We start from the raw sequence: 14,235 nt of genomic DNA, 5'->3' as shown, positions 1-14,235 counted from the left end.
ATGGGCAGTGGAGGGGGGCATGATTCAATCCATAACGAGGCAGTATGGCTGTGGGCAGCTAGTAGAAAATGTGTGTTAGGCCTTTGGGGGTCCCTATACTGACCCTGAGCCCACCGATGAGCAGTTTGGACTCCTAAGGCAGGAAGCACAGTGCTGCAGGGAGGGGGGCAGTCAGGAGCCTGCCTTTCCCCAGAAGGTTATCTTGTGTCATTTCCATGGGTTGTCTGGTCTGGGGACATGAACATAGTGTCCAGACGTCTGACTCCCTGGAGCCTCCTTCCCCTGTCTGTTCTTGGTCCATATCTCTTCTTGGTCTGGTAGGGCCCCCGTAAGTCAGTTCAGAGCAGATTTTTAAATGCCCATCACCTTGTCAAGAGTTCTTTAATAGGATTTCATGTGAAATGACAGTCAGCTGTAATTGTCTAAACAGGCGACTGTACTCACAAGTGCCCCATCCTCCCTAACCATCCCAATGTTCGCCCTGTTGTTGAAGAATCCGGTTGTTCATGACAGGAGTCACACCTAGAAAATTCTCACAGGGAGCTTTGCTGCCTCCTCTCCCCTGTTCCAGCAACCCCTCTGCACCAAGTGAGATTTTAGCCATAGCACAGGACATTCGGGGCTGCACTCAATGCAAAAATGGCATCATTTACCCACCAAAGCCTTGGAGGCCAGCCAGGAGTCCACAGTAAAACAGGTGAAATAATTCAAGAGGACTGTTTAACCTCAGGAATACCCTGAAATTAACAAAAACAAAAGGAGCTGGTTAGCGGCTCCCTTCTTTATTTCTCGAATTTGATCAGCAAAAATGAAATCCTGTGACGCATGAGTGTCACCCGCTTCTCCTCCCCAACCCCCAGCCCGGCCTCCAGCCACCCGCTCCCCTCGGTGGCCGGCGTGGATGCGAACAAAGCCGGCCTCCCCCTGGGTTCCGTTATATTCCTCATCCTCCGCATTAAGACCGTGTTAAGCGAGATGAATGGCCGCAGGTTGTACTTCGTATTGTTAAATAGCTACATAGAAGATTAAGATTTTCCTTTCTATGACTCAGGTTAAAAAGATAAGGTCTGGGAAGAACCGCTCTTCCATCGAAACACTTTCTGGAGCTTGGGATGTCTGATTCCCGCCTCATGTTTCCAGAAAACTCTTGTGTGAGAACTGTGGGCTTCTGAATGCCTCCATGGCTACAGCCCAGTGGCTCTCCTGGTACAGAAACATTACGACGGAATTTGGATATTTGTAAAGACCCAGACGCAGAATATCTGTCTTCATGAAACAAAGTTATTACTCTGTTCCCAAGGCCTGAGGTGGCTTTCCTGCGTGTCTGCTTTTGTGCCAGCGGCACCTCCTTGAAATAAAGGATGGGCCGCCCCCCCCCCCCCCCCCCCCCCTCGTGGAGCACTCCTGTCCCTTGCCATGCCCTGGAGTGATGCCCTGGGACCTGGGAGGGGATGAGCTGAGCTGCATGAGAGTCCTGCCTGGGTCCTGGGAAGCTCTCTCTTCCCAGCCGGCCTGCGCACCTCAGGCTAGGCTGCAGGTTCGGAGCAGGGTTGCTCAGAAGCCCTTATTGGGTTTGGTTCTTGACTGGTGACTGTGTGACCTGTCCGGTACTGAACTTGGGAGGCTGGGTCCCTACTCCCTCCGGCACATGGTCAGGTTTGGAGTGAGCTCTTCTGTTTGTGTTTGAGATAATCTCTCCGGACACTTGGTTTCTGAAAACAGACAAAGAGGCCCAGCAGTCCGTCCTTCGCACTGATGATAACTTTATCTCTACTGGACAAGTTTGAACCCCCTCTCCTGTCAGCCCGACCTGGGCCTTACCTGCTGGCCTCTCTTAGCTTCTCCTAGGCCACCAGGTAGCCCACGTGCCTCCCTGGGTTGTCCACCGTGAAGTGGGCTGTACAGAGTACCCTCCCCCCGGGAGGTCAAAGCGAATCCCACTTACTGGGGTTTGGAACAAGATGGGGAGGGGCTTGTGGTGTCAGCTGCAAAGCAGGAAGGGCAGAGAGGCTCATCCGGAAGGCTTCCTGGAGAAGGCAGAATCCCACCCCAGGATCTCTGTGTGGGGTCCTTCCAAAGGTATCTCCTGCCGCGTCAGGTCTAGACTAAGCCGTGTGGTCCAGTGGCATCTGTTGCTGTGGCACCCTTGGCTTTGAAGTGGTAGTGAGAAAGGATGCTGGTCCTGTGGAGGCGTGGGGGTTGGATGGGGTGTGTGTGTCCCCTACTTCAGCGCTGATGGACTGCACCAGCCCTTCCCTTACTTCTCCACCCTGAACCATTTGGGTGCCCTGCAGGTGTGGAGAAGAGAGCTGATTTACTGCATTAGCGTGTCGGCTTCTTAGAACTTGGTGATCAGAAAAGACTAGACAGGTCAGCTGTCCCTCTGCAGTGGTCAGCCTGGCAGGTAGAAGCCAGCATCCATAAAGGTTGCGACCTTCAGGTTCAGGGGCCCAGAGACAAGGCCCCACCTCCCAGCCGGTGGCCAGAATCAGTTCCTGAATAAGGTTGGAAAAATCTGGTTTTTTCCACCTTCTTCTCCAAATTAATGTCTACTGAAAAGGTTGTGTATCCTGAGGTCACACACGTTTCACAACAAACGGATCCCGGGTTGAGGAGAACTGAGCAATCGCATTAAGCAGGTGTGTGTGGTGCCCCGGGAGCTGTGGTTTGTAATGGAAACCCTGACGCCCTTTGCCCAGGCCCACCTCAAGCCTTTCCTCTCTTTATAAGTTACGGCTCCGCCAAGTTGTTTTCATCTTTCATCACTGTGGCTCCTTCCTCGTTGGTGTATCTTTACACAGGAAGCATGGATATAATGGAAAATCATCCTTCAGGTGGCCCATGGCCTCTCCTGGATCAGGACCCCAAGCCCATGGCTGAGAGCCTCCCTTCTCCGTGGCCCGCCTCTCCAGCGCCTAAACTTCAGCTCTGAAAGGGCAAACCTCAGTTGCCAGCCTAGGAGATAGGCAGCAGGAGGGCAGCCACTGTGTTCCTCTCCCTTGGCTGGTCGTGTTGCTGAAGGCTAAACACCTGTTGCTTTAAGGGAGATTGGAGGTCTCTTCTGTCCCTTTTGCATCCTGAGATTGAGGGGACATGCAGTGTGTCATCCTGAAGCCATCTCAGACCTTTCCTTTTGGGGGTATCTGGTCTCACTTTCTCCAGGTTCTTGCAGAGTCCAAGTCGGGATTGAGATGAGCAAGGCGAGCCTTGGCAAAGCGGCTCAGGTCTTTGCAGCCTCGGGAAGGCCGTGCAGGGTGTGCAGTGCCCTCTGCTGGCCAAAGGGCCCCATCGCTGGGCACCAGGCCTCCTCTGGGTGGACCTGCTCCAGGGAAGGGCTTGAACAGAAGGTGGGCCCTCACCGGTGGTTTCCACTGGCTTTGGGAGTGAGTCGAGACTGCAGAGCTCGTGCTGTTGCACGTTTCCAGACTGCACAGTGTCGAGACACATGGGCTGGGATCTCACAAGGACAGCAAAGCAGTTGTGTCCCCTGAGGAAAGTGGACACTCGGAGTAGCCAGTCTAGGATTTAGGGTCACCCAGTAGCAAGAAATCAAGAGGCAGACGTCTTCAAAAATCTCAGGGGCTTCCCTGGTGGCGCAGTGGTTAAGAATCCGCCTGCCAATGCAGGGGACACAGGTTTGAGCCCTGGTCCAGCAAGATCCCACATGCCGCGGAGCAGCTAAGCCCCAGCGCCACAACTACTGAGCCTGCGCTCTAGAGCCTGTGAACCACAACTACTGAGCCCATGTGCTGCAACTACTGAAGCCCGCGTGCCACAACTACTGAAGCCCACATGTCTAGAGCCCGTGCTCCAAAACGAGAGACACCACCGCAGTGAGAAGCCCGCGCACCACAACGAAGAGTAGCTCCCGCTCGCCGCAACTGGAGAAAGCCCACATGCAGCAACGAGGACCCAACGCAGCCAAAAATAAATAAATAAATTTTTAAAAAATCTCACATCAAGGTTTTTAAACATTTAAGATCTCATCATTGCTGTTTGTTTGATAACCAACTAATTCCTTTAAATACAAGTGCAATTCATATATGTTAGAATAAGCCGAATAATCCAAAGTTGCCTTTAAAATGTTAAATCTTCTTTACTCCCCGCCTGGCACCTCCACCTCCATTCCATAGACTGTTTTAAAGTTTAGCACAAGTTTAACATATAACCTCCAGTTAGCTGTCTCCTGGTGGCTCCTGCCTTGGTGGCCCCCAGGTCCAAGCCCCTAGTGGCCATCAGTTATGCAGGCTTTTATTCTGCACTGGAGCACAGCTAATGGATGTGGGTGCACAGGCGTTTCACAGTCTGCAGACATCACCTTCAGGTGACCTTTGGGGCACAGAGTGGCCACCCCAAAATCCTCACCACGGCCAGCGCTCCTCTGCAGGCATTTTATGAGGCCTTCCCAAACTTTCCAACGTTCTGGATTCTTCCTCTGTATGGTGTTCACTTTTACTTGCTCAGATATAAACTTGTTATAATAATTTCTTGCATGTGATCTGTAAAAACGGATGAGTCATCTGGTCTGGATGGAAGTTCCTCTGTCCGCAGAGAAATTGAGGATGCTCATCCCTTCACCCTGTTCAACCAAACTTAGCTACAGATCAAAAGTGCCAAAGGAAGAAAGGGTCAGAAAATTGGGAAAGGAGAAATTTCATCCGTGTTTCTCTGATTCGTCAGTCTCAGCACAATGGAAATAAAGGGGTCACGTAACACCTCTTAATCGGGACGAGAGTTTGCTTATTTGCCTTTTACCTCTTTTTTTCATTTCGTTTTGCTTTTATTTTTAAAGAACACTTTAGTGTTAGAACGAATATATTTATTTTTAAAGCATATTTGTAAGTCAGGTGCTTTAAAAATGTGTGAAAATCCTTACCACAGAAGCATCTTATTTTCTTCACCAACACTTAATTTTCATTATGACACAAATAAAACAGCCAATTAGGAAAATCATGAATTGTTTCTGCCCAAGCCCTCTGTTCTTGATGAAAGCTTTTAGCAAGCGAAAATATTTAGAATTCTTGAGTTTTGCATTTAACACCAGGAGATGTATTTTCTAAATCTAAACCGGGCAGAAGGATTCACTCAGAAATTGTTTGCTGGCCGAGGAGATCGTCCCAGGAAGCGTGGTTTTCACATAGGCAGCCTCCAACCTCACCCCAGCACTGGGATTCCACCTGCTAAAAGACTTGCTTTCTGTGTTTCATGGCTGTCACAAGCTCAACAGAGATTACAGAGTCTTCATTTTTCATTTCTCTGTCTCCTTCAGATTGGTGGCAGATTTTGACCTGGCCTGAATTGTTGAATTGTATATTTGTGTGTGTGTGTGTGTGTATAATTATTTTTAATCTTCTGTATATTAATCCAGTTGGGTAAGCATGTTCATATGTCCTAGTATAGAAATGTCATTGCTTGGTTTCGGGGTCCATCATAACATGGTGTAAACACTGGCTTGCCCTTTTCAAATTCCATCTGAGTTGTGAAGCCAGCTGACCTCTGCTGTTGGAAAGGGCGGTGGCCCGGTGCTAATAGCTCTTGAGGTATCTGCACTTTTCACTGGGACATTGGTGTTGCGTCAGCCCCAGGGGATCAGAGGGTGGGGCCCATGGATCAGATGGAGGGCATGTGACCAGGGTGTGACCTTGTCACCCTAGGGTTGGGCTGCTGGGCATTCCCTGGGGAAATATGAGCCGCCTTGCCCAATGGGGGAGGCTCCAGGAACCAGAGTGAAGCTCCGGTGTGTATTGAAGGGTCTTGCTGGTAACCCCTGGGGTGGGGGAGGGGAGCCGTCCCTGTGCACTTTTTAATGCCACTAGATGCCTGAACCATATGTTTCTCCTCCTCCCTCCGAAACCTAAATATGCCCCAAAGCTACTGAGCTATAATTAGGGAGCAGTAGTTGTTTTGGGACATTGACAAAATTGACTTCAGTACATTTCCCATAACAGATCTTCCCCCAAAGCTTCTTTTTCTTCCTTAAAGTGTAGTTTTAATTATTTTGTTATTAACTGGGGTATTATGTCAACCATTTAACCAAAGGCTAAGCCTGTGTTTTTCCCACGATGCCTCCCCCCTGTAGAACGTTTCTTTTGTTCCATCTGGATTTTAATTGGTCCTTCAGGTATGGTTGACAAAACAAAACCCACATCCACCTGTTCAGAGGATTCTACCCAGCTTGTCATCTGTTGTTCACCTTTGTTTGGCTTCTGAAGATTCTGGAAGAAGTTCTTTTCAGGTAGCCTGAAGCCCTGTGGCTTTATTTGGGACGAGATGAAGAATCAAGAGGGTTTTGTGGTCATTGGTGGGCCAGCGTTCTCAAGGCACTATGCAAACGCACTAACCCTGTGGTAACAAGTGCTTGGTGTTGCCTTAACCTGGATGGTGCCTCCCTGCTGGGTCATTCAGAAGTTGGTAAATGGCCCTGTTGCCACATCAGGAGAGCCTTGTAGGCTGTGGTAGAGGAGACCCAAGGAGTTATGTCATTCCTTTAGGGATCCCAGGCTTGGAAAGTTGGGAGACCTCGTGCACCAATGCTACTGGGGCTGCAGGAGCTTCTTCTACTTGCCTTGGGTCACGGGGCAACCTCTCAGACTTTAAATCTCCCCCTGACCCCCACTTGCAGGTTTAACAATGGAACGTATTCTGAAGACTCCTGGGGTTCACTCGGAGAACTTCGGCAATACTTGCTTAACTACGATAATATTAATTTATTATCATATCGTAAAACTTAGTTTCTCTATTGACATAGTGTTTAAGTAGATTTCCTTAAAAGAATTGAAGGCTCTCCTCACGTTTAACTGGTTTTAGGGGAATTTTCATTTTGAAAGACACCGTTGAAGACATCGTTTACTTTGTGTAAATTCCTTCGTCTGCCTAATCTTTACAAAGACTAGGAACCAGAATAAAGAAACTGAGGGGGTCTTAAAAACTTACCTGAGATGTTAAGCATGTAAATTAGTGACGACTGAGTTTCTGTGCACTGCAGTGCTTTGGTCCTGGCAGGCAGGGCTGCTAACGGTAGACCTAGACCATGATTGATGAGGGCTAACCTTTTGTTTTTCACGACCTCACTTTGGGTGTTTTGCATTTGTTTGTAAAATGAAGTCTTCCTTTTTGTTCTCCCTTTTCTTAACTCTCATGCTTCTTTTTGAAGCCCACAAGTGGACAAATCTTCCATACCTGTATCTTCTTTCTAGTAATCAAGAATCTCTAAGTAGCTTTCTTATGCAAGCATCTTTCCCCTTCGGAAGTAAGTTGAATTCCCTGACACCAAATCTTTCAGCCCTAGCTCACACCCCTCATTTCAAGCTAACAAAACTTTAGGTAGACCTTTCTGTGGTTTGCCCTGTGATTTTAGTATCTCTCTTTTGGGAGAGAAGGTAGTGTTTTTTTTCTTGTCAGGTTTGACAGCGGTACACCCTTCCTACTTGTGAAAAGACCTGAACTGCCTTTTGACCGTTCCTGAGTTCCCCCCGAGGTTTACCTCCAGCCTCAGCAGGAGGGATGCTCCTGTGTGACTGGCGCCCGCATCCAGGGGGGCCTCTCGCCGGAGGAGGGCACGAGTGGCGCTTAGAGGCCTGCCGTTGGGCACCAGATGTTCTCCTGCGTGTTCTCACCTGACCCTCACGGCCGCTTTGGAACGCAAAGCAACATCATCTGCATTGTACAAACATGGAGGTTCTAGAACTCTCCTGCCACCCACAAATACGGTGTGGAGGTTAACAGGTTCAGCCAAAGTGAGACCGTGTAATACATCCCCCTCTGCTTTTTCTTCCCTATGTGGACCTTTATCTATTTGTGGTTGAACATTGACCAGATAGTGTCAATGGATGACAGTAGTGATAACTTCAGTGGCAAAAAGTTCGTGATTTGTGAGTGGAGACTGGTGTAAAGTAAAGACAGAGGTGGGCTTCCGTTGGGGGGCCCCGCCGAGGGCTCCCAGGGCCAGTGCGGATAGCAGGGTGCCGGCATTCTCGGCGTGGACACCAGCCAGGGACGCTGCTCACAGCTCGGCTCTGAGGAGGGCCTGTCCCTGTCCTTAGGAAGAGGGTCATGTTAATTAAGTCCTGGTAAATAGCTCGCTCCTTCAGAGGACCAAGGAGGAAAATGTCACATACACTGACACATTCTTGCTTTCTTTTTAAGCAAGAATGTCATACATTCTGGCTTAAAAAGAAATATTGGACGGAGGGGGGGGAGGGATCGATTGAGGGGAGGGGTTTGACACTACGTGAATTAGTCCGTGGTCACTGCTCTAAAGTCCAGACCAGACTCGCCCGGTGTCCTCACGACTCTGGATGCTGTCAGCATGTTCAGTCTGAGACAGGGGTGGGTGCCGCAGCTGGAGGGGACCCCGTGGAAGGGCCAGCCACAGAGAGACCCCACCCCCCCCAAAGCCACACAAGTCAGTTGCCTTTTTTTTTTTTAAAGGACGCAGACAATTTGTGTAAGCTGATGCCTGATCTTTCCTTTGATTGCATAATCGAGATTCTACTTATCAATTTTTCAGGAAGCCATCTAATTATACAAATTAAAATTCAAAGGAAAGCAAAAAGAATGATTATGCCTCCTCACTCGGGGAATTGGAGGAGGAGGGTGTGAAGCCCGTCTTGCCTCGGATGATAATGCTGTCATTTCTCATCTCCAAGGCACTTCACAAATATTAACTAATTAATTCTCTCACCCTGGATGTGGCGGCTAACACAGGGTGTGTCTCCACACCAGAGCCAAGGAGGGGCCGTCCGCTGATCAGAGCCTGGACCCGAGCAAATCAAATTTGCCAGCCAGCCTCTGAGGGTCTCTCTTGGACAGAAACCCTTGGATCAGAGGTCCTGCTCCTCTGCCTGTCTGTCTCAAGTTGACCAGTAAGAAATCACCTTCCCCCCTTTGCATGATTACCTTTCATACAGCCCAGCAAAAGTGAAACCAGAATTTTAGAAAGCTGCCTGCCCCGTCAACCCGGTGCTGCTCTGGCTTGCTTCAGGACGGCTTCATCTCCTCGCTTGTCCAATAGGGTCATTCCAGGGGTGGGGAACGTCCCAGGTTTGGAAAGGGTTTGGTGTCTCTTGGATGTCGCATTAATTATTTCTGTGAGTAGAAATTGTGCTTTTTCTTTTTCCCTAGCTCTTTTTTAAAAAATCACATAATTATTGCCATAAATCTTTTCAGCCTCATTGCTGAGAAATTAGTCTTTAACTTCCGGGAAGTCGCCTACCTTTTCATAGTCAGACCTGCATTCCGGCCTTTGAGAAAGTAACTCCCAGCGTTTTGCGTAACTGATGATCATACGTAATAATCCTCATTATTAACCCTGGAGCCTCACGCTTGTCTCCTAACCTCCTCCTCATTTGCTGGGTAACTGAGGACAACTGTGTGTGTGTGTGTGTGTGTGTGTGTGTGTGTGTGCGCGTGCGTGTGCGCGAGTGCGCTAGTAGTTGTTGTTAGAATAACTGCAGTAATGAGTCAAAAGCTGTGGGACTTTGGGGGGTTACAGGTGATAATTTGTGGCCTCAACTGGTACATTGGCTGAGCAGGAAATGAAGGTCAGGGTCTCCCAAACACACAGCCCCGACTTTATCTGCGAATTGGGCTCCCCATTCCTCAGGCGGTGTGGCATGTGGATTTCCCTCTAGAGAGGCCCAAATACCCCAGCCCCAATGGGAGACCCTTCCTCCTCTGCCTGAGACGCCACGGGTGTGGGGCAGCCGATGCCAGCTGTGGCACTGGCCTGGGTTAGGTGGTGCATGCCTTCCTGCCCCGTTCTCAGGCGGTGGGGCAAGGGGCTTGTGTGGTGCTGAGCGGTGGCCAAAGGACAGTTTTGAAAGGTTTTGTGAACCTCCTGGCAGAAGGCCTTGAGAGAGTAGTGGCAGCTGGGTGTCTGCATCTCGGTCCGGAGGCCCCTGGGATGTGTTCCTAGGTGGTGTGGGTTGATCTGTGACTCCGCCCCTCTGCGGTTCACAGAAGTACAGGACCAGCCCCACTGGCTATAGCTTGGTCTCTGGCATTCGAGTACAAAGTATTATGACTCAGGCTGGTCAGTAATTGGTGTTTACAGCCCCGAAGTCAAAAGCAAGAGATCCAGATGCTGCCATTTACCACTTTCAGGATCCAAAGACAGTTGTGCGTGTTCGTGTGCTTCCCTCAGAGGCGGGAGACTGTCCCATGGACTTGGAGCAAATCCAGCTCCAGCATTTGAGGAGGAGAGCAAGCGCCCGAGGGCAGGTCCCCTTGTAGCAAGCGGCAGCCACGCCCGAATGACCTGTCGTCCTTGCCCCCAGGGTGTCCAGCGAGTAAGGCTTCTTTTCTCCTTGTTTCAGGGCGCGTAGTGGCGTAATGCCCGCAGACTCCTGCGAGGGCCCCTAAGTTCTTAGAGGACCGCTTTGCCTTTTGAATCAGAGAGGTGCAAAGTTCGATAAAGAATGGCCCTTGTGGATAAGCACAAAGTCAAGCGACAGCGATTGGACAGAATTTGTGAAGGTAAGAGCCAGCGTGATTGGCGGTTTTTCACCAAAGTCGCGTAGACCCGCCCTGGAATCCTGCAGCTGGTCTCCTAGCCTGGCTGCGACCCATACCCCACCCCCAGCACCTCCCACCGTCCCACACGCTCTGCCCGTGTCCTTGGTGGTGTCCTTGGCGTGGTCAGTAGGCCTGACCTTCAAGTAGGCTGAGGCCCGCTTCCAGGGCAGGGGTGGGGCTAGGACAGAAGTTGGGGGAAGCAGGCCCTGAGGTCCATTTTGTCCCAAGATCAATTTGCACAAGAAAGACACTGCATATTAGGACCATCTTTTTTTTTTTTTTTTTTAAACTTGCGGAAGTTTCTGGACTTTATCTGTTTTGAATTAAAAGATTTACCAGCACAAATTCTGAGATATTCCTCAGGAGCCCAGCATAGCCCCTCATGATCTGTTCACGTCCCTGGTATCTTTGAAAAATGTCTGGAAGTTTTTTATTCATGAAAGGAAAAATAAACAGGATTAAAATCTAGTGGAAACCCGGGGACAAAACTCTGAGATGTGGATTGAGCACCGTCCTCTCCTCCTTAGGGAGTGGTTAGAAATCCAGCGCCAGTGGACCTGGGCTTGGCGTGAAGTGCTCCTAGCCGGCTGGTGTCCGTGCTGTCGGCTGGGTTTGGCTTGGCGTGGTTACCCGTGACCTCACTGCAGGGTTTCTCTCAGGAGGGGAGCCGCTGGGCGGGGTGGGCTCAGCAGCCCGCCCCCGACCCCCGAATATGCTAGCACACCAGTTGGCCAGTTCACTCAGGCCCAGGAAAGCATCTCCCAGGAGCCGTCCATATGGAATTGTTTGTAGATGTGGCTCAGGCTAGCGGTGTGGAGGCATTAAAGGCGTGTTCTACTGTGTGACTGTCTGCCCTGCAACAGCTCCGACCTAAAAGAATTTAGGAGCACTGACTGTCCCTCCACATCCCTGGGATTCTGCTGCAGTGTAAGGGGTTTGGGATTCAAGGATTTTTTTTTTTTTTTTTAAATATTAAAAAATTTTTCAAACCTACAGAAAGCCTGATAGAATAGTACAACGGACACTGGTATTCCCATCAGCTGTATTTACCAGTTGATAACATTTGTTATCACTTGCTTTCTCCTTATAGAGATACGTGTGTATGAATGGATGGAGGATGGATGGATGGACTTGCCCAGAACCATCTGAGAGAAATGTGTAGTGCAGCAGTTTATCCCTAAGTACCTATGGCATGTATTAGAGGCTCCTTTCCTGCATAAACACACCACCGTCATCACCCCCAGGAAACTGGGCCTCATTACAGCATATTATCTAACATAGACGGCACATGCACATCTCCCCCACACGTCTGTTTTAGCCGGTTTGTTTGCCTGTGTGCAGAAACCTATCAAGGGACATAGGTGGCATTTAGTTGTCATGTCTCTTTGGTCTCCTTAGTCTAAAATAATTCCCTGGTCCTTTTGACTTTCAGAAGCATTGACATCATTGAAGAGCCCAAGCCAGTAGGTTTGTACAATGTCCCACAATCTGGGTTCACCTGATTGTTTGGGGGTTTTTAAATTGTACTTCTGCCCTCCTGTGTAAAGGTGCTTCATTTTTGGTACTGAGTCCCCAGTCCAGAAAGCCCTAGTGGATCAACTTTCCAAGGTTAGTATCAGGAATGTCTATGGGGCCGATTCCACCCCCCACCCCCAACCCCAACCCCAGTATTTATCTAGAGGTAGCACATCTGAGACAAGAATGGGATGGAAGCACCAGGGGCCTTTGCTCTCCTTGTCCAGGGTGGTTGGTGACAGCAACACCATTGGCGGTTCTTTCGCACCCTCTCTCCCAGGCCTGGTTCACCAGTCCCCAGCGTATTTTTTATAACAAATTCCAGCATCTCCTTTATCCATGAACGGTGTCCTGAGACAGTTGCAGTGGTTTGTTTTATCTTTAATTTCTCAATAGCCACTATCAAGATACATGCATGACATAGAGTTACTCAAGTGTAATTTACAATCCATGATCCCGAACAGTCACTTGGTGTCCCATGAAGTTTAACAGCTGCTCCAAGATGCTTCATTGGTGCTCCTTGTATTTATAAGCTGGTTTAGTGCCGTTAATGGTCAGGACAGGTGGTCAGGACATCCGTTTCCCAGGTGCTACCAGCGAGGTACAGAGCAGTCGGTGATTTGCGCCCAGGCAGTCTGCTATTCTGTATTTGGGCTTTTGCCCTTGAATCGGCACGTGGATTCCGTTATTTCTTCCTCCTGAAAGCCTCACGCACCTCCGTCCCTGGCTTTGGATGCCCAGCAGTCTCTGTTCTGTAAACCTGAACTAACTGTTCTTGAATGTTCTCCTTGGAAGTCCAGCAGGCTCAGCAAACAGTTCTCTCCTTCCCGCCGCCCACACCCCAGGGACTTCCTGTATGTCTCTCTCTCTCTCTCCCTCTCTCCCTGCCCCCCCCACCCCGCTCTCTCTCTGTTTTTGTTTTATGATTAAAGCCATGAAGCTGCCCTGCTCCGCTCCAGGCTTGTAGGAGATTTTTCTTCATGCTCTTGGATCTGTGGGAACACATATTCCTTCAAATTCTTCCCTCTCGCCTGCTGCCAACCCCAGTGCAAATCCCTGGCTTTGGGTCCCAAGCCAGACAAGGCTTCTGATGACCTCCAGGGTCTACCCCCCCAACCCCCACCCCTCGAATGAACCTTTTTTCTCCAGCTGAGCCAGTCTGGTGGGATCTGAGCATCACCCCTGTGCCAGTACTGCTTCCAGAATCCCTACCTGCCTCCCGAGGCCCAGTCCCTTCCTCCCTGAAACCTTCCACAGCAGCCCTTGGGGTCTCTTCCTTCTGAACCGCAGTCCCCTTGTGACCCGGTCCATCAATCTTCATGTGCCCAGAATCTATCTGCACCTTTGCGCCTCTAAGGGGATGTTTCTGCTCGAGATTAAGCAAAGTATAGAGGATAGCTTCGCTTCTCGCCACCCAAAGTCTTCGGGACTCCATCCAACTCCGTTAGAATAATGGTCTTTCAAGCTGACTTAAAAGCCAGATTTTTTTCTTAAAGCAATCCTTCTGTTTTGATATTTGTAATTTGTTCTCTGATCTTTCCTGATGCCTAATATCAAATAATCCTAGAGTGCTGTTGTGTGAAGGTTTTGTGGAGCAGAGTCTGCGGATAGACTGGTCAGACCAAATTGCAGTCTCTTCTTTTTGTTGTATAATGTAGGTCTTGTTTTTCCCCTGTGTTTAGTTTGCTGGCATAATTGAAATATTGCATTTATGAAATGCACCAGACAGAGAGTTTTAATACGTAACTGCATCATGGCAGAGCTGGTTTGATTTGCCCCAAGTATTTGTTGGCCAGAGAAGAGGGCTTGCTATCCCTCATCACTGTGAAAGTAACCCAGAAAAGCATTTTCTGGAGCCTAGGTTTGTAGAACTGTAATATACCACAATGGGCTTGCTGATGACCTTTTGTTACAACACCTTATTGTGTGTTATGGTACAATAAATCACTAAACACCGTTCTTTCCTGTTGCTTTTGAAAATGTAATTTGGAAAAAAAGTAGATATTTCATCTTCATTTTGCTTGAATGTCTTATATGTGTGGAAAAATGGTCCTGAGGATTATATCAGCTGAGCTGTAGTCAGTCCCCTTCATCACATAATTCAGGAGAGGACTTCTTTCCTCTGCAGGAAAAAAAGAAATGGTATGAACCTCCTTTTAAATAAACAGTCGAATTCAACATTCCTTACCTTTGGGATGTTCTTAT

The 14,235-nt window shown here is 49.2% G+C and overlaps 1 protein-coding gene across 7 annotated transcripts in view; it reads left to right on the top strand.

Annotated features, from left to right (window-relative positions):
* CTBP2 (C-terminal binding protein 2) overlaps nt 1-14,235 on the top strand; it is a 166,913-nt gene that overhangs the window by 104,962 nt on the left and 47,716 nt on the right. For 5 of the 7 annotated variants that reach the window (XM_027112898.1, XM_027112894.1, XM_027112893.1 and 2 more), the window contains one exon: nt 10,317-10,476. The exons of 1 other annotated variant lie outside the window; for it this stretch is intronic. In XM_027112898.1, the coding sequence (XP_026968699.1) occupies nt 10,419-10,476 (58 nt within the window). In that variant the 5' untranslated portion in view covers nt 10,317-10,418. Of the gene's footprint in view, nt 1-10,316; nt 10,477-11,947; nt 11,983-14,235 lie in introns of all 7 variants that reach the window. One more of the 7 variants, XM_027112899.1, reaches the window with a different exon arrangement.

The sequence above is a fragment of the Aethalodelphis obliquidens genome, unplaced genomic scaffold (assembly GCF_003676395.1).
Source record: "Aethalodelphis obliquidens isolate GAN/ISIS:26980383/991018 unplaced genomic scaffold, ASM367639v1 scaffold11, whole genome shotgun sequence".
Classification (NCBI taxonomy): domain Eukaryota; kingdom Metazoa; phylum Chordata; class Mammalia; order Artiodactyla; family Delphinidae; genus Aethalodelphis; species Aethalodelphis obliquidens.
Note: the sequence above shows the minus strand (reverse complement) of the source record. Positions and strands in the feature narration are given on the sequence as shown.